At 40.7% G+C, this 20568-nt stretch overlaps 1 protein-coding gene across 2 annotated transcripts in view; it reads left to right on the top strand.

The window, feature by feature from the left end:
- CWF19L2 (CWF19 like cell cycle control factor 2) overlaps positions 1-17559 on the top strand; it is a 155429-nt gene extending 137870 nt beyond the window's left edge. The window contains exons 15-18 of one of the 2 annotated variants that reach the window (XM_042904088.1): positions 5437-5592; positions 7669-7749; positions 13173-13274; positions 16873-17559. In XM_042904088.1, coding sequence (XP_042760022.1) covers positions 5437-5592; positions 7669-7749; positions 13173-13274; positions 16873-17016 — 483 coding nt within the window. In that variant the 3' untranslated portion in view covers positions 17017-17559. Of the gene's footprint in view, positions 1-5436; positions 5593-7668; positions 7750-13172; positions 13275-13346; positions 13419-16872 lie in introns of those variants that run through there. The other variant, XM_042904089.1, reaches the window with a different exon arrangement.
- Positions 17560-20568: the final 3009 nt, after the last annotated feature.

Below are 20568 nucleotides of genomic sequence, written 5' to 3'. Positions count from 1 at the left end.
AGAGAATTAGTTGTTACAAGTTGTAAATTAGTATAAGACAGTGAGCAAATAAAGTATTTGAATTCTAGCTTATTTAAAGAAATGTAGCTTTGGGGATTTTTGTTCTTAACTTCAAATATATCCAGAAGTTCAAGTTGGGGCACCTGGCTGGCTCAGTCAGAAGAGCATGCGACTCTTGATCTTGGGGTTTGAGTTTGAGCCCCATGTTGGGTATAGAGATTACTTAAAAATAAAAAACCTTAAAAAAAAAACCTTCAAGTTAATCACGCCCTGGTAAATATCTTTATGGTTATTCCCCCCTTCTAGAGAATATTTAACAAAGATTATTTGACTTAGGAAAAAATAATGTTTGGAAATGCAGGAGCCACTTTTTCTAAGTGATGTTTATCCCCATCCTCTAGTAACATTTAAATTTAATTTTGGATCTTATATTTAATAGAAAATGCAAAACTAAGTTTCAGCACAGCATATGGGAATAATCACAGATTTTGAATGAATAGGAGCCAGGTTTTTTAGTTTCATTAACTATATAGTGAAGCTTGGTCCCCTTTAAAGTTATTCTTATCAGTTTGACAGATAGGTTTGAGCTTATGTTATCGTCAGACACCGTGGATCCATTATTTAAATACCCCAAATTACCGGTGTGGTGGTGGGGTCATTGCCTACAGTGGGCTTTGCTGCTGAGCGGTGTGATGGGGCCATTTCCCTGGGAAAGCTCCAGTATTGCACCCTCAGGTCTTTTTCTGGGGGCAATCAGACTCTCCAGAGACAATTCTTCCCATCTCTCACCTGGTGCATCTGAGACGGTTTGCTCCTGTTCTGGCAGACGAGTGGGGGAAGAAGGCTGGGGCAGCAGAATTTAAACACTGTGTAACATTTCCTGTAATGCCCCCGTTTTCAGACTCCAGCTGTGTCAGGTTTTGCCAGCCCAGCAAACTTACTGTTGACCTTCTACAGAGAATAATGCGACAGCGTTCTGCTGGTGTTGAGGGTATCGGCGTGTTAATTGCTTTTTTCAAAAGACTTCCATCTGTGCCATTTGCTTTTTGCTACACCTTCACTCTCCTTCTGTAACCGCTTGGTGCTTACCAGTTCTTGAGCCTTGTGAGGGTTCTTTCTGTAGTGCAGGATGGCTGTCTTCTCTGCTACCCCTGCTGATCCCCTCCCGCCACACCTGCCAGGGATGAGCCAGCTTGCTGATGTTTAAGTCAGTTATTATGGAGCGATCTGATTTCCAGTGAGGCTTCTCTCGTTCTCTTTGTTCCAGTAATTTGGGCTGTTTTAAAAATTACTTTAATGTCATTTCTGAGTGGCTACTCCATGGAGGGCACAGAGTTAAATATATGGATTCTATCTCATAACATTTATCTCTGGATAACTTTACCTTTGGACATGTTCTATTTAGAAAATCTGAATAAATTATAGTATTAATATTATATGATCAACCTTACATAGCTTTGATATTTATATTTCCAAGTATAATACTTTAATTTTCATTTCAAAAAGTTTTACTTGTATACACCTGAATTGTTATAATGTGACTTGATACAAATTAAGAATTGCAACACTCTAGTATAGCTTACTTAAATATATTGTAAGGAATTTTAGTCTAGATATGTTAACTAAAATGAGGAATGGCATGTAGGTGAGTAGTCATAGTTTAGAAATGTGGAAAATAGTGATTACCCAATGGGTAGAGTTTTTTCTACTAGAAAAATGGGAATGTTATATAATCCCCATAATATGGGGATCTACATCTCTGTGAAGCATAAAATAGTTTTGGTATGTTATAATAATGAACTAAAAAACTTTCTTCAGTGTTTGGTTGTTGTATAACTTAAAGAATGAGTATTATTTAAATACGTATAGTGTATGTGTTATACTGAGCTTCGGGAAGATCCTTCTTTAGTGGAGCGGGTAACCTCAAATTCTTTCATTAAACTCGTGTTTTTCAAGTACAGTTTTTTTATGCAGAGAGAAGTACTTGAGTGTTTGTGTGTGTCCTGCTTGTATGATGTTTATATTATCATAGTGAACTATTCTTGCATCACTACTAATTTAGTACCTTTAAGTTTGCATTTGTAATTCATGACTCTGTAATTCATGACAGACGTCTTCCTCACTGTCATCCACATAGTATTTAGAACAAGCATCGAAACAGTTAAACCAGGAAAGGGCTGTGGATCAACAGGAAAGCAAGGAAGTTTGCGAGACAATGTTACATTGTCGGTGCTGCTGCTGCTTTATATACATTTTCTCCTTTCTTCAAAGAAGCTTAGTTTTCAAATAGGTAGTTCTACTCCAGCAATGGTTTTCCTTTTTCTAGCCCGTAAGATTATGTTACCACTGCACTAGGTAATGAAATAAGTAACAGTTCATCGAAAATATTCATAATAAATAAAAATTCACAAACGGTAGCAGTTAACAACATAGAGACAGTCTAAAAAACTATCTTATAAAACCAGCTTTGTATATTTTTCCCATTTTGTTTTCTAAGTGTTTTGTGCAAGTGTGTTTGTTTTCTAAGTGCTTACTAGGCCTGCGAAGGTAACTTTTGGGAAAAACAACAGGGTAGAGGCGGGAATGGATGAACGGTTGTCACTTCCTGGCTCGTGAGCATTGTCAGTCTTAGCACCGATGTCTGTGAATCGTCCATCGAATTGTGGTCACTGCTGTTGCAAACAGAACCGAACTCACAGTGCTCAAGACAGGAAAAGTTAATCTCTTATGTCACGGTCCAGTGTGGGTTGGGCAGTTCCCAAGGCAGATCGCCCCCAGACATTTAATTGGGTATCCAGGCTCCTTCCATCATCAGGCTCTCCTGTGGTGGGGTCCTCTTTCAGGACCTTGGATGGAAGAAAATGAATACAAGAAGGCACACTGCCCCTTCACTGTTTCAAGGGACACATAAGTCACTTGTCACAAGTGACACCTATCATTTCTAGATACATTCCATTGCCCAGAATTAAATATGTCCCCACCTAAGTCCCGGAGAGGCTGGGAAATCTAGTCTTCTTCTTTGCCCAGGAAGAGGAAAATGAAACAGTTTAGTGAACATGGCTTTTCTTGGTAAGGTTTGTTGTCTGCAGAAATCAGATTGGGGCCATGGCAACTATAAAATTTGAATGACCACTTTCACCATGTAGATACCTATACCAGTATTTTATATTTTATGATTTTTTACCATAATTTAACCTCAATTGTGTGTGCACTGTTAATTTGATTTTATGAAGTGTAGTACAAGATTCAGAGGATTTTTAAAGGGGAAGCAATCCTATATAGTCATCTCTAATGATTTAGCTAACAAGTCACCTGACAATGAGATTATTAGACTATTAGCCAAGACTTTGACAACAAATTGAGTCTTTAAAAGAGGCTTTGCTGAACTTGTCTACAGCTCTGGTCAGAAATGAAAAGCAAATCCTGTGTCTGTTGCTTACTAGGTATCTTTGTAGTTTATCTCAATGTATAATTATTTGATTTCCTTTTTTCCTACTTGTTCTTGTTTTATGAAATGAGTACAAAATGGAAGCGTGACAAGTCATTACTGACAAGTGATCATCGGAGGCCTGGTGGAGTCCCAGGACCCCCACCCCCCAGGCAGCAGCAATAAGTAGCTTCTCCCCTTTTGGGGTGTCCGTGGAGGCTGAGTGGGGAAGCTGAACAGCTGTCTGCACGTGGCAGTCGCTAGGCAGTGTCTGAGCCACAACCTGGCTGAATCTCCAGGGAGTTAGGCTGAGCTAAAGCCAGGAACCTCAAAAGGTGATGTGATTCCACCTGTACGACATTCTTGAAATGGTAGGATTAAAGAAATGGAGAACACAGTAGCGGTTTTGCCCATGTGATGAGAGGGAGTGTGGCTGGGAGCGTTGGGATTGCTCTGTGCCTTCACCGTGTCCCTGTTAATATCCTGATTGTGATGCTGTACTGTGGTTTTGTAAGATGCTACCGTCGGGGGAAACTGGGGTAGAGGTGTATGGGATCTCTCCATTTTCTACAGGTGATCTGTAGTCCTAATTGAACAATTTAATTAAGATATTTGAAAGTTATAAATTAGCTGACAAATCTAGATTAAAAAATGTTTCAAAAATAAATTTAATAAGGTGGGGGGGGGCGTGCCTGGTGGCTCAGTCAGTTAAGTGTCTGAATCTTGGTTTCGGCTCACATCATGATGTCACAGTTCATGAGATCGAGCCCCGTGTTGGCCTCTGTGCTAACAGTGGGGAGCCTGCTTGGGATTCTCTCTCTGCCTCTCTCCCTCTTGTGCACTCTCTGTCTCTCTTTCAAAAATAAATAAACTTTAAAAAAAATAAAAAAAAATCTTTCTTCCTCCTACTTAGACAAATATACTAACACTTAATAAAGATAGAATAAATATATGACACTCTACAAGGCCAAGTTTGAATTTCGAATTCTTAGACACCTTGGTGGTGTGGGGAGAGTCAGCTTCTGGCTACAGCCTTCAGCCTGGTCCCCTTTCTTCTAAGCCCTGACATCATCCTGTACCACAGGGGATGTCCTGTGCATACCTGTGAGCATCTGGACGGCGTGTCTGTGCTCCAGGACTCAGGGTATGAAATAATAAATATGTAAATAAGTAGAAAAGAATAAAAAGTAGGGATTTTATAATAACGCTGAGTTCTTTGGGAAAAGAAAACACTCTTACTGTTCCACCGTAGTATATTTGACTTTGATACACTCGGTGGGACATGATTGTACGTGAAAATAGGGGATGCTTGAGTATACAAGGTCCAAGTGCAGGGTCAGCAGACGTGTGTGGGAGCCAGTGGATGAAGATGCTGTGAGCCTAGGGAGATACTGGGAAGTGGGTTCCACACCCACCTTCCAGGAGGTACCTTCTGTGTTTTGTGGTTGTTTCCCTCTGATTTTACCATCTGTTCTGCCTATTTTACTCCTTGAGTTTGATTTTATCTCTTCCTTGTCTTATTGTAGTCTATTGGAACATTTCCAATATATGCACAAAACTCGGCAGAGTAAGTTTCAGTTTAAAAGGAAAAGTTGGTTAGGGGCGCCTGGGTGGCTCAGTCGCTTGGGCTGACTGACTTCGGCTCAGGTCATGATCTCACGGTTCGTGGGTTCGAGCCCCGCATCGGGCTCTGTGCTGACAGCTCAGAGCCTGGAGCCTGCTTCGGATTCTGTGTCTCCCTCTCTCTGCACCTCCCCTGCTCGTGCTCTGTCTCTCTCTGACTCTCAAAAAATAAATAAATGTTAATAAAAAAAAAAAAAGAAAAGTTGCTTAAATATGTGAAATGATATAGTAGATTTAGAAAGTAAAGTAATGGTAAGGTAACAGTACAGAATCTAAACATTGTTGACCATTTATTTTTTATTTTAAAGGGATTTAGTGTACCTTTTATTGTTTTCCATATTTTGTCTGTAAGTGTTTTAGTTACCTCATCATTTTATTTTCTTCAGATGTTTAGGAAATCATTGGTAAAGATGTTTGAAGATAAAGGGTTGGACTGCATCTTTTTAGAAACTAACATGAGCATGAAGAAGCAGTACCATATGGTTTACGAGTGCATTCCTCTCCCGAAGGAAGTGGGCGACATGGCTCCCATCTACTTTAAGGTATTCTGGATACTTTTGCATGCATCCTGTTTCACAACAGTGCTGTTTTATGAATACGGTTATCTTTTTTCTTGTATTTTTTGTCCTTATATACTAATATCAAACTTTATATAAAGAAATGCAGTAAAGCACACAAAAAAATTCTTTGTAAATTTCTGTAGAGAGAAATTTGGGATTTTGACCTTTAAAAAGCATGCTTATTTGAGAGTGCCTGGGTGGCTCAGTCGGTTGAGTGTCCAACTTCAGCTCAGGTCGTGATCGCACAGCTTGTGAGTTTGAGTCCCGCATCAGGCGCTGTGCAGACAGCTTGGAGCCTGGAGCCTGCTTTGGATTCTCTGTTTCCCTCTCTCTTTCCCCCTCCCCTGCTCACACTCTGTCTCTCTCTCTCTCAAAAATAAATAAACATTGAAAAAAAAAAAGCATGCTTATTTGTAAGTATGAATATACTGTTGAATGGCAGTTTATGATTTCTATTTTAATTTGTCAGTTCTAAAATGAAAAATCAGGGTTTTACCTTGAAGTCCTTTGCGGTCAAAATTATAGTCGTAATTCTAGAAAACTCACTGAAATTCACAAGAGCTGGAGAGAGTTACATACAAATAGTCCATGTTACAATTGCTGAGACAAGTTACTGTTCTTTTAGTATTTAATACCTCATGATGCTGTTTGTAAGAAGAAACTAGTATCTAACCTTGACATACGTTTTTCGACATAATTACTAGAGTTTTTAATCAATTAAGTTTTATTATAATATTCAGGCAGCTTTTACAAGATAGCATGGTTTTGAGGCTGACCTGAATACATTATAATTTGTAGGCTAATATAAATGCATGTGTAGAAACGTATATGAAATAGTAACATGTAAAGTGAAAAATGGAGGCAGTGTTTTATGAAGTGATGCACGGAGACTTTCCCGTGCAACATTTAGACGATACAGGATGGGAGAGTTTATTCGTGGACTGGACATCCCAGTACAAAGGATGGTGAGACTTGTTGAGGTTAATGAGGTGGTGAAAATACGCTTTCTCTCTACAGATTTCTAAAAACAATTTGATTATTTGATTTTAAGAAATATACTAGTAAAGTAGGAGAAAGAGCCAACTTGCCAGTTGTGTGTTAAGCAAAATCAGTTGGGAAAGAGATTATTATACTTTTCTTCATTTTTTTTTCTTTCTGTTTTTTGTATCTCCCCAGTAGAGTCTTAGGTGATTGTGACCACAGGCATTGAGGTAATAGGACATGTAAGCAGCCACTGTTGCTTATGTTGGGTGACAGAAATGTCATCACTTAGAACGGTGTGTCACTTTTCTACCCTAAACCTTTTATTTGATTTGCCTTCAGTTTTATACTGAATGTGCTATGTCATAGTATCAGCCCCAGTGCCCCATATGCCTTTTAAATATGGACCAGCAGTGTATCTGATGCTTTTAAACTGTGCTTATTTGAATGCTAATTTTATGTTTAAAATTTGCTTCATTAATGATGACAACTGTACAAAAATGAGAGTACTTGATACTCATCATCCTGGTTTTTCTATTAAATATTTCTTTACCATAAATACTAGTTCTGTTGCTTAGGCTCGGAGGTCTTACAATGCCGCATCTATCCATTTTTCCCCTTCATTTTTACTTCTTTGTTATAGGGCCAAATAGTTCAAGTACTTCGTTGTCAGAAATTACTCTTTTGTGAAAAGAGCAGTAAAACTAAACAAATTTATTTGAGTAGGTTTCTATGAATGGGATAAGGAAGTTGTGAACTTTTATATTCACAAACTTTCGTTTAAATTAAATTGCTTAGGCTTATTAAGGATTGTATTTGTGGTGTAAAGTTGGGCTGAAGTTAGTACAAGAATTAAGAATGAGTAAATAATATTTCCTTTTTCCTAAAGATAGGACTTTAAAGAAAATTAAGGTCCAATTTTAAATAACGAATTAAAGCCTTAACCCATTTTAAATAATGAACCACCTACCATGTATACTCTATCTGTGATTAATTCACTGTGTTACTTTATTTTTAAACAGTCTCTTTGTGTTTGCTTATAAACTATTTTTTCATTAATAAATGGCTATTTCTTAGAAAGCCATAATGGAATCTGATGAAGAATGGTCTATGAACAAGAAATTGATCGATCTCTCTTCGAAAGACATCAGAAAGTCTGTAAGTATCTTTTTCTTGCCCTTGGTATAAGAAATGATCCTGATGTTTAGGGATCATTAATTGTCACATCTTAAGAAAGAGACCGTTTGGGGCACCTGGGTGGCTCAGTCGTTTAAGCGTCTGACTTCGGCTCAGATCATGATCTCACGGCCTGTGAGTTCGAGCCCCGTGTCGGGCTCTGTCGGGCTCAGAGCCTGGAGCCTCTTTAGATTCTGTGTCTTTCTGTCTCTCTCTCTGCCCCTCCCCTGCTCACACTGTGTCTCTCAAAAATAAATAAACATCAAAAAAAAAAAATTAAAAAAAAAAAAAAAGAAAGAAAGAGACCATTTGGCTGAGTGACCCAAGGTGAAGTAAGTAATTCTATGAATAAGAAATTCTTTTCATTCTACTTGGTCTAGCAAATGCTCCTTTGTTTAGATGCTTATGTGAATATTTATTCCTGACCTTCTGGCCTTGTGCCTTCCTCACCTTTTGGAGCAGTGCCTTCCTCACCTTCTGGCGCTGTGCCATTGTGGTGCCTACAGTTGGCTGTGACCACATCAGACTCTGCTGTAGGAGCTCCTGTAATGGGCTTCTCAGCCTCTGTGGAAGTAAGGAGAGGGGCCCTCTCGTTACTCAAATTATAATGAGGATAACATTTTCCTAGAGGCTCTATTTGATTTTGGAGTTCTTCCCTCCCCCCCCCCCCATATAAAGATTACCTGTTACAATCTTTAAAACAGTGGCTAAGTTAGATTATGGGTTCATTTTTCTTTAGGGGAGTTTCCCAACCGAGCTTCACAGCTTAGTCGATCCACAGACTCACTCTTAGACACGTTACACAAGTTGAGTACTGTCACAAGGACCTCTCTCTTTTCTAGACGTCTAAATGAACTGGAATAGAGATATACTAGAACTGTGGATCCTTTTTGGTTTTCTGTTCAAAACACACTTTACTGTACAGCCGTTCAGTGAGTGAGAGCTGTTTACCAGGCACTCTTCTATGTGCATTGCACGTGCTGGAACAGAACAGGGATGTGGACTCTGGGGGCGGGGCAGGCACTTCAGCCTGTGTGCTAGGTCATCCCTCTGCCCTCGTGTGTAAATAACGTTATTCGAGTGCAGCTACACCAGTTTGTTAGGTGCTGCTTTTGGAAGCTTTCGTGCAGCAAGGGCAGAGTGGAGAGTTGCAGCAGAGACTATGTAATCTTCAAAGCCCAGAACATTTTATTTAAATTCAGACTTTTATGTTTTCTTAAGTTTGCTGACCCTTGTTCTAATAGATGACACTAGGCTATTTTCTTCCGTATATTCTTTTTGGAAAGCCAGACTCCTGATACAGGTGACTGGTAAGATATCTCATTGCATTTATTATGTCCTACTCAAGAGATTGAAATTTCATTGCCTTACTGAAGATAGGTTTAATACAAAGGTAAAACATTGTCTATAGTCTTCTTTTCTCCCCTTGCTGGCGAATTCGACCAGACAGTATATTAACTCCCCCCTTAACAAATGTCCTTTTCATTTCTGTCTTCTCTGAGCCTATAGTAAAACGTATCTAGGGGGCAGCTGAGGGGTTCATTCAGTTGAGTGTCTGACTCTTGGATTTGCCTCAGGTCATGTTTCCAAGGTCATGGGATCAAGCCACGTGTTGGGCTCTGCACTGAATGTGGAGCCTGTTTGGAATTCTCTCTCTCTCAATCTCTCTCTCTCTCTCTCTCTCTCTCTCTTTCTCTCTGCTTCTTTCTCTCTGCCCCTCTCCCCTGCTTACATGCTCCCTCTGTCTCTAAAAAAGAAAAAAAGGATACCTAGCATACACACATCTATTATGCCTGAGTTTTTCACTTCTCATCATCTCCATTGCCATTAAATATTCTTTTTTTTTCTTTTTTTTTCTACATTTCTTTATTTTTTGAGAGACATAGACAGAGCACAAGTTGGGGAGGGGCAGAAAGTGAAGGAGACACAGAATCCGAAGCAGGTTCCAGGCTCCGAGCTGTTAGCACAGAGCCCAATGCGGGGCCCGGACTCACAAACCGTGAGATCATGACCTGAGCCGAAGTCAGACGCTTAACCGACTGAGCCACCCAGGTGCCCTGCCATTAAATATTCTTTTATAACATGATTTTAATGGCATTTGAAAGTATTTCTAAGTAGAAGTTTTTAAAGATACATATTATTCTCTATTTGCTATCCTGTGTATGCAGTTTTCTTCCTGGTGAACCATCTAGTACCTATTTTAAGTTTGTTTTTTAAAATGTGTTCAGTACTTGAGTCAAATGCCTAGGGAGTTTTAATATTTTAACTAATATGGAAAATCTGAAACAGATACAGACCTTTGTAGGAACAGTAGTTGTATATTCTACTTGGAAGCATTGCCGAGATCCCAAGAGTTGCCTTTCTAAGTCATCACATAGTATCTGAGAGTCACAGCAGACAGGGAGTGGGCCAGATGACATCTCTGGTCCCTTTTAGCTTTAGGATTCGATAATTATGTGGATGGAATTGTGAAGAGAACTTGAGTATTAGGAATAATTCTAAAGGAGGTCACTTTTTAGGTTAATAAGCTTTTCAGTGGCTTTTTAAAATGATAAAAGTGTTTCTGAGCACAAAGTGAACAATCTTGACTTATTTTAATGTTATTTCTATTCTGGAAGAACCTCATTATACTTATTTTTAAAACTCTGTGTCCTTGGTAGTTTCATAAAGTGTTTTACCTGCTTTGTGGGGTGGGGTGATTTTTTTATTCAAGTAAATTCTTGGCTTCTGGTAATTTATTCTGATTCTTTGTTGATTTATGTTTTTCTGCTGTGAGTATGAGCTTCTCTTTTTGTGCCCCCTTGCTCCCTTTCTGGGCCCTGATTTCTCTGTAGTTGTGTGAAGTTCGTGGCAATACACAGGGAAACACAACTGTGTGCTCAGTGCAGAGCACTTGTGTGTTATCAACTAACTTGTCAACAACACTGCTCCGTTTTCACAAGGCTGTGACATTGAGATTTCATGTGAATTCTTTCTCAACTTTTAATGTGATGATTGTAAGTTTAATTTTGTGATAGCTATAATTAAAAAACATCTAACACATTTAGGGATTTTTAAGACTGAGGAAAGTCCATGTCAAGGAAAATTTGGGTTCACCCAGAGACCTTCAAGCTCAAGGACAATTAGAGCAAGTCAGGAGTAATACCTGGAAATATTGAAAGGGGCAGATTCAAATATTACTGTTTTGTTGTTGTTGTTGTTGCTGTTTACCATCAGTAAAATGTTTTGCCATAGTTCTGTCAGTGTCTTTCAAGAGTGATACCAGAGGTCGTTCCCTCTGTCTGGCCGAGGCAGGAAAAGCCAAGTGGTAAGTGTGCACGCGCTTTGATACTAGAGCCTTCATGGCGCCTGCTGACGAGCCACCGTCCTGATGAGACAGCCGGTTGTCCCCAGGAGCCACAGGGAGAGGACAGACAAACTCGTGGCAGCCCCCGCTCCTTGCAGAGCAGTGGTGTGTTTACTGTGCCGTCTCGGCACTTACGTCCTGAGTTGTTGAGTCAGTCACTTGGCATGGATGTTCGTTTCCTACCGGCGACGGAAGGACACAGATTTATTTTGCAGTCCTGGAGGGCACAAATACGAAATCTGCTGCACTGGACTCAGATCAAGGTGTTAGCAGGTGTGCGTTCCTTCTGGACGCTCTAGGGAAGAATCCGTTCCCTTCCCTTTTCTGGAAGCCACTCGAGATTCCTTCCTTCATCTTCAGTTCCAGCGGTGTGGGATCTTCCAGTTTTTCTCTGATGCTGACTCTCCTGACTCTTACTTTTAAGTATCCTTGTGATTGTATTGGGCCCACGAGGATAACCCAGGATATCTCCTCATTTGAATATCCATAAACTAATTGCATGTGTGAAGTCCCTCTGCCGTATAAGGTAGTATATTCATGGCAAATAGAGGATTAGCATATATTTCAAGGGCCATTTTCCTGCCAGGTACAATATGTTACAGACAAAGGGCATGGCCCCCATCCTTACAGATTGCTTCCTCAAGTTCCCTCTCCCTTGAAGTGCTGTCTGGTAGTTAGCGTAGTTCCGTAACTTTGTTTTGGCCATTCCCATTCATGCCTCACGTACAACGCTCTGCGTCACCTACCAAAAATATTCTTAGGGAGTCCTCTATCCTTTTTGCTTTGACCACCATGTTTGCACAAAGCCCTGTTGTTTGGAAACCAGGAAAGGCAGTAATATTTGAATGACCTTCTCTGTGTGAGGCATCGGGCTTACCCTGGGTGCGCAACTTCTAGTTCATCCTCGCAGCAAACCTCTCAGTTCTTCATATTTCTCAGGAGACCCCGAGGTGGTAAATGACTGGCAGAAGGTTCAGAGCTTTGATTACAGGCCTTCTCAGTCTCTTGACTTTATTTTTTCCTGACTGTCTAGGTCGTGTACTTGTTTATCCTATTCTGAAAATGTGAAAGTAAGAAAAATAAATAAAGCCACAAAGCAGTAACCTGTTTTCCCTGCATTTGATGTTATATACTATTATATAGTGTGTGTATATATATATATATATAATATATACATATAATGTGTATATATATATATATAATATATACATATTATATGTATATATTATATATATACATATAATATGTATATATTATATATATACATATAATATGTATATATATAATATATACATATTATATGTATATATATATAATATATACATATTATATATATATTTGATGTTATATTCTACTATTTGATGTTATATACTATTTTATAAACTGATTTTTTTACAACATTAACTACTTATAGTGAAATAGACATGTGGGATTCAGGGCCAGAATGAGCATGTGTGTGCGTGCGCGTTTACACGTTTGTGCGTTTGCGTGTGTGTGTGTATGTGTGTGTGTGTAGAAAGGAGAGAGGAAAAGATCATAGTTAGTCCTGGAGATACTTTGAAATGAGGTTGGTTAACTAAATATTGTTATACCCACCTCACCAGTTAAGAAAAAATTATGATTGGGTTTAATTTATTTTTGATAAATAAATGGTAATAAAAATATTATGAGCAAAGCTCTAAGTATATGGTTAGGCCTCTCTTCCTGTTCTGTTTTGTGAGGGAAATATAGGAATGATACCCTTATTCTCTGTGTAGTTTAAAGAAAATTATTCTACTGTTATCTATATAAAAACACTACCTTTTCTTGCTGTTTTCCTCAAAGACAGGAAAAGAATTGGTTTTGATTATAGCTAAAGAGCTATCTGGCTGAAAGGCTACCAGATGAAATGTTTGACTCTGAAAGTTACGTCACTACGTATTCTTGAATTGGAAATTTATCATATGCTCTTGTTGTGAAGGGTTGCCTAACTTCCCTCATATCCTAGAGCAGGAGAAGGGATTGCACAGAACTTGCCGATTCCAGGCTGTACTCATGTGTGATTTATCTGTTTATTTAGGTACCCAGGGGCTTACCTTACTTCTCTGTAGATTTTGGCCTCCAAGGAGGGTTTGCCCACGTCATTGAAGATCAACATAAATTCCCTCATTACTTTGGGAAGGTAAGCTCACAAGTTTAATAAAATTCCAGAGTGTTGTAGCAGTTTGGTAATAACACTTTTCTTCTTTCAAAGGGAAATCAAAACTTGGGGCACAATATAGAGTGAAGTTGGTGAGTGCTCTTCTACCCAGTTTTAGAGAGAGAACCTCAAAGCTGCCAATAAAAATACCTCAGACTGTTGCTAACAGTCAGGAATGTCCCTTTGGAACCCACCATTTTGTGACACCGTCGAGAGTGAGGGTAGCCGTTTTCCTGTGGAGGCAGCCGGCCTCGTGCCACAAGGGTGACACTCTAGACACCCACAGTGAGTTTGCTCGAGGTGACTCCGCTTTGTGGAGGCTGTCCTTCCTTTCATCTCACCGATGGGGGAGCCGGGCTGCAGACAGGTTATGTGACCCGGTCACGCGCTTCTAAGGGACAGAACTGGTCCATGCACCTCTCATTCCTGGTTGAACCTGAGAACGGATGACCTCACGTCTGCACTTACGACGAAGCACCATGTGGTCCGAGAAGAGTATATGACTGAGTCATTTCACACGGTTTCTGGGCACATGTCTGCATGGCGATCGTAGATCACCATTCGTTTCACTGCTGGGGGTGCAGCCACAAAGTAGGGTCCACTGCGTATCTGGGAAGTAGGTGAGGTAGTGTCAGGCGCTAGAACGAAACTAACGTGGCCGCTGCAACAGTCAAAAGAAGTCTGGGCAGTAGTAGTTCTAGAAGTGGCCTTTGAATCGAGTCTGGCTCAGGCTTTCCTGCTCATACTGTCCTCTGACTAGAGGAGCCCTCGCGAACTCTGCCCTGGGGCCCCTGTCTCCCTCCTCACTCTCATCTCCCCTGTATGGCCGTCCTCTACAGTGAGTAGGCTCGCGTCAGGAGGAATCTCGACCCCAGAGGTTCGGATTCAGAACTGTTTATTCTGTTGCCTTTAAAATGTTAGAGGCCCCAAGTCACATGCATTTTTGAACTGTTGAGATATAGTACAGAAACGTGTTTGAGAAATTTTCAAAATGTTTTTTCACAGAGTTAATTAGAAAGAAATTTGTTTTCATTGCTCTGAAAACCCCTGTTGTTTTAATCAATAGAACTCTATAACTGAAGACTCTCAGACTCTGGATTCCTTCCTTCCTTCCTTCCTTCCTTCCTTCCTTCCTTCCTTCCAGCCTGATTTTTTTGAAAACAAAGTAAAATACCCATTTTTTTTTAATTTTGTAAATTTAATTGGGAGATTGCAGTCCTGAACAAATATGTTTATATGATACTGTTTAAAAAGAAAGCTTCCTCAGTTAGCATGGCATCGCTGATCCGTTTCCCCCCAGATTTGCTTCTCAAGAAGCTGCCTGTGAGCCCAAGAACTCCCTTCAGCCTGCTGCCTAAGCGAGTGTTCAGAGAGCAGGAGGGGGATGGTCTCTTTCCATTCACAGCTGCTTCTGTTACCAAGACTCAGTGGTACCTGTATGGTACCCATAAGACAAAACTTGGTATTTTACAGAGACAGTGTTAGGCCAGTTCATAAACTAGGCTTGCTTAAACTACATTGCTTACTTGGGCTGATGCCAAGAAAATCCTCGCATTAAATCTAAATTTAGTCTTGATGTTTTCTAAAATTACTCTCTTTGTTAGGCCCTTTATTTCTGTTTCTCAGTGAAGGAGCTTACACTAAGCCTTTTCTGATATATCCAATAACTAGAATCTTCTTTTTTTTTGAGTCTCCATGTAGTCTGCAATGGCATTTACCTTATTCTGCTCTTTAAGACAGTTCTTTGTGTAGTTGGTCATTCTTCTGGTCCTACCACAGGCCCACATTCTGTTAGTTCTCTGAAGACAGGTAGATGTATGTTAGTTATCTTTGTATCCCCAACGACATTTGGTACTTGCTTGTACACAGTATGTCCCCTTGGTAAAAATGTTAAGAGCGTGTCCAGGATCTCACCACACAGCCCTGTGGAAGTAGACTGAACATGCAGAGTTTGACCCTCAGCCCAGTGTTGTCCTGTGTTGCCATACTGCCCTCCCGTAAGCATTGCACGTTTCCCCCGTATCCTTGTGTATGTGGATACTCACAGGCATAAATTGCATTACTTTCTGTAGCTAACAGCACAGGAAGAGAATCATGAAGGAAGTAATATAGGATAATGAAAGCAGTCAAATCAAAATCCATTTCTTACAGGAGTTTGGAATGTGACTCTTAAAAGAAGGTGGTTTATAATTTTTAATTCTTTGTTTATTTGGATTATTAGTATTAAAATATGATTCTAGGGATGCCTGGGTGGCTCAGTCGGTTGAGTGTCCGACTTCGCTCAGGTCATGATCTCAAGGTCTGTGAGTTCGAGCCCGACGTCGGGCTCTGTGCTGACAGCTCAGAGCCTGGAGCCTGCTTCGGATTCTGTGTCTCCCTCCCTCTCTGCCCCTCCCCTGCTCATGCTCTGTCTCTCTCTCTCTCTGTCAAAAATAAATAAAACATTAAAAATAAAATAAAATAAAATAAAATATTCTATTTCCTGAATAAAGATCTCCAGCTAATAGTAGAAGAAAATGGCTTATAAATATAAGGGGTAGTAGAGAGAATGTTGGCCTGAGATTCAACTGCAGTCCGACACCAGAGTTAATAACTGTTGCATGTTGGCTAACTTTTTCTCCATACTGGTTACCAGAACAGCTCATGAGGACCAAATTAATTAAATGTCACGCTCCCTTCCTCCCCTTTGCACCCTCTCTGGTAGATGTGCTAACAAGCAACAAAACGGACAAAGAACATGACAAGAGACAAAACTAGCACTGCTAGAATTCTAGGGCTTGCATAGTTAGAACTAACTGAAAACAAGATTTTTTTCCCCAAGTTTTCATTTAAAGTCCAGCTTGTTAACATACACATGCAGTAATAGTTTTAGGTGTAGAGTTTAGTGATTGACCATTTACATACAGCACCCTGTGCTCATCACAGCAAGTGCCCTCCTTAATCCCCATCACCTGTTTCTCCCATCCCTCGCCTACCTCTCCGCTGTAGCCATCAGTGTGATCTCTGTGGTTAAGAATCTGTTTCTTGGTTTGCCTCTCTTTTTCCCCCCCCCCATGCTCATTTGTTTTGTTTCTTAAATCCCACATATGAATGAAATTGTAGCCATTTGTCTTTCTCTGCCTGACTTACTTCACTTAGCATTATACTCTCTAGCTCTATCTACATCGTTGCAAATGGCAAGATTTCATTCTTTTTGATGGCCAGCTAATATTCACATGTTCTTTATCCATTCATCAGCCAGTGGACACTTGGGGTCTTTCCATAATTGGCTATTGTAGATAGCGCTGCCGTAAACATTGGGATACATGTACCCTTCGAATCTGTATTTTTGTATCCTTTGGGTAAATACCTAGTAGTGTAATTGTTGGGTCATAGGGTAGTTCTGTTTTTAACTTTTTGAGGAACCTCCATACTGGAAAGTAAGATTTTTTAACTTGAAACTAATATGTGTGTAGAATTTGAGTATCATCTTGGAGAACTACTGACTTTTATACCTAGTATAAATATAAATAGAAATAGTTTCATTCTGTTTTCAGCATTTATACATATATGTGTCTGTATTTCTCTCATTCTTTAAAAGGAAATCATTGGTGGGATGTTGGATATAGAACCCAGGCTGTGGAGGAAAGGGATCCGGGAAAGCTTTGAGGATCAGAGGAAGAAGGCCCTGCAGTTCGCTCAGTGGTGGAAACCATTCGACTTCACCAAAAGTAAAAAATGTTGAGTCAAGCCTTTCAGTTTTTAAATGTCTTCTTCAGATTCCTTTCAGTTTTATTTCTATTCTGTCTCAACAACTGACCCTCAGGCCACAGGGAGAGAAAGTCCTGCTCTGGATCTCGGATGCCTGTGCATCACCGGATTGTTTCCTTTCCTACCTTGTCCTGCGCCCTTCCCTGTTGTCATTGGGGAGCAGGACCGGATACGGGGTGACCCTGCGTTCCCGCTCTGTCCCTGCGTCTTTGTGTTCCGACCAGTACAGTTAAGATGTGGAAGGACTTTCCTGAAGGACTGCTGAGGAGGGACAGCAGATCACCGGTTCAGAGGGAGGTGGGGCTGCTTCAAGGTGGTGAACACTGTTGACCAGCTTCTCGTGAATATTTTAAACTGAGTTGGCATATTCAGTAATAATTGCAACTTCTCTTTGTAGCCTTTTATAGAAGAGCTCTTCATTTTCTACCAGTAGCAGATATATCACTGCTATTCTTTTTATTAAAGGAAGAAGAATGTTCGAGAATAATAAATTAAATAAAGCATCACATGTTCATGATTTGTTGGTTTCTATTTCTGGATTAAAAAAAAATTTTTTATGTTTGTTTTTGAGAGAGAGAGAGAGAGACAGAGCCTGAGCGGAGGAGGGACATAGAGAGAGGGAGACACAGAATCCTCCAGGCTCTGAGGTGTCAGCACAGAGCCCGACGCGGGGCTCGAACTCACGAAATGGGAGATCATGACCTGAGCTGAAGTCGGATGCTCAACCGACTGAGCCACCCAGGCGCCCCTTAATTCTGGATTTTTAGATAGTGTCTTTGAATTTGCGGGATGTTGAAAGTAATTGTTCCAGATGACACAATTTACAGCTGTTTGGGTTTTGAAAGTTGAAAAATTCAGCCAAGTTGTCATTTTGGGTTTGTAGTATTACAAAATCTTAAGTAATCAGAGTATTCTGAATGTCTAGAGCACGTTCCGTTGCTCGGCACTTGATCGAAGCTTCATTTTTCTTTGTTCTTACGCTTGGTATCAAGGGGTTTTGAAACCATATATTTAAAAAATATGACCATGGGGTAAGAGTGCTCCTATTTTTTTAATATGGGAGATGTTTTTGGAGTAACCCCTTCTCAAAGATCCTTGACATTTTGTCATGAAATGTTGAATACGTAGAATCAGTGTGATGCATACTCTGGAGAAACTCCTAACTCTACACAGTTATTTTTTAATATCGGCGTCTCATTATTTCTTTAGTATGGCACAAAATGTTTATATTCTACCTGTAGTTTTTAAATTTCGCATATGAGTTGAAGTTTAGTGGTTTCATTTTCTCAGTATTTGCAAATTGAATTTAAGTATAATTATCAGATACTTGATAGTATCTGATTTTTTTTTAACTGCTATTTTCAAACTCGTTAAGCTGTATTGCAGAGACACAGAGGAATCTATGACATTTATGTAATCAGTGAGGTAACAGTTCGTGGGGAATTTTGGTTTTGTGCTAGTAGAGTGCAAAAATAAAAAGTACTTCCCCTGCTTTAAATTATTTTACAGTCTGGCGGACAAGGAGACGTGCGTCGATGATATAGCACAGTGTAAGTTCTAACGCGAGGTATGTGTCAGGTGTATCCGAGCGCCATGCTGAAGGACTCTTCACACCTCCTCTGTCTGTCTGGGAGGGTGACTTTGCTGCTTGTTTTACCGAGATTGTAGAACCGCAGAGACGAGATTTTCCACCGCACCTCCCAGTAGTCCTCCATGTGCACCCATGGGCTCTGCGTGCCCTCTTGCTAACTACAGATAAATTATTTTGTTGTTCTTCTCTGGGGCTCATCCACGCCATTATGTCCTGGATCTCACCCCCCTCATCTACTCAGTTGGCCCTACTCTCCCTATTACTAGGATTTTCCTCTCTCGGTAAGAGTGAGTTCCTATTAGCATATGAAAACATCTTGTAACAGTCCACCACAGACCCCCCCATCACATCCCCTGTAGCCATTTTCCTTCTCTGCTTGACAGCAAAGCTCGTTTAAATAATATTTGTGTCCTCTCCTTCCCTCCTCCTCCTGTTCTCGGTATGCTTAAACGCCCCCCCCCCCACCCCCTTCTACTAAAACTGCTTGTGTCAAGGTCCTCCGTGAACCTGCCACATCGGTAAATCACGTAATTACTGCCCATGTTCCTCTTGCTCGCCTGTCGGCGTCACTGACAGACTCGAGACACTTTCTCTGCTTCCAGAGTGCAGTTTCTTATTTCTCCTCCTTCACTGCTGGCTCCGTCCTCCCAGCCTCCTTTGCTGGTTCCTCTCCAGCCTGTCACGTGTTGAAATGCCCATCCTCACTTCTTATCTGTTCTCTGTTACATGCTGTCTCTCAAGGTGATGTCATACTTAAAATGGTCCTATGGACCACCTTTAGGTTGGCTCATTTATTCAACAAATATTTGAGTGTTTTCCTTGTGCGGGTTACTGTTCTGAGTGCAGGGAATACACTATGAATAAAACAAAAATGCCTCCTTTGAGGAGTTCATATTGTATCAAGGAAGACAAACGTAGTAAATAAATAATCCAGAAAATGTCAGAGGTGGTAAGTGCTATGGAAAAAGGAAAAGTAGAACAGGACAAGGAAGACACCTCTCAAATTTATGCCTTCATCCTGGACCTCTTCAGCGAACTCCGGAAACAAATACCAAGGTGACATCTCTACTGTATCTCATCTGTGAGATGGGCATCCCACCTGAACTGATTTCCTTCTCATTCCAGGTATTTATAACAACCATTTCATTACACCATGTGGTTGTATAGATGAGGACTTTGGTTAGGGCTCAGCTGGATGATTTGCCTCTGTTTCCTGATGTCTGGGGCCTCAGCTGGAGTGACTCAAGCGTCTGGAGATGACTGGGGCCACACGTGTAGGGCCTCCGTTCTTCACATGGGCCATGTGTGCGTGGAGCTGGAATAGTCGAAATAGTCTTTCACTCACATGTCTGGTGCCTGGGACAGCTTGGGGACAGACTGATGACACTCTCTTCTCGTATGGCAGTTTCAGTGTAGTTGGGCTTTACCATATGACTTCTGACTTCTGTTCCAAAAGATGCTTCCGAGAGAGAAGAGGTGGAAGGTGCCACTCTCTTAGTTAGGGCCTGGGACCGGAAATCAGCACCGCGTCATTTTGCTGTGTTTTGTCTGTCAAAGTTGTCGCAGAACCCACCGACATTCCAAAAGAGTGGTCATAAGTCTACCTCTTGCTGAGAGTAGTGTCAAATCATTGGTGGCCCCCCTTCATCCACCACAGTCTGCCCTCCGGCCACCAATTTACACTCTCCCACATTAAAAATATGTTCAAGTCCTCCCAAGGAAGCCTTATCCCAGGAATGCGCTAGGCCTGGGCTCGAGATTCAGGATCCCATCTACCCAGGCTCAGATACACGAGGCCCTTCAGATGCTTCAATCTGAAGATGCGTGAGTTTAAGAGACAAATTATCTGCAACCCAAACACACAATAGTGAGAAAAGCACACAATAACTTCAGTATAGGCACCTTCACTGAAAAAGATGGAAAATTCGAGACACA

Source organism: Panthera leo, chromosome D1, assembly GCF_018350215.1.
Source record: "Panthera leo isolate Ple1 chromosome D1, P.leo_Ple1_pat1.1, whole genome shotgun sequence".
Classification (NCBI taxonomy): Eukaryota; Metazoa; Chordata; class Mammalia; order Carnivora; family Felidae; genus Panthera; species Panthera leo.
This window is presented reverse-complemented; position numbering and strand designations above follow the sequence as displayed.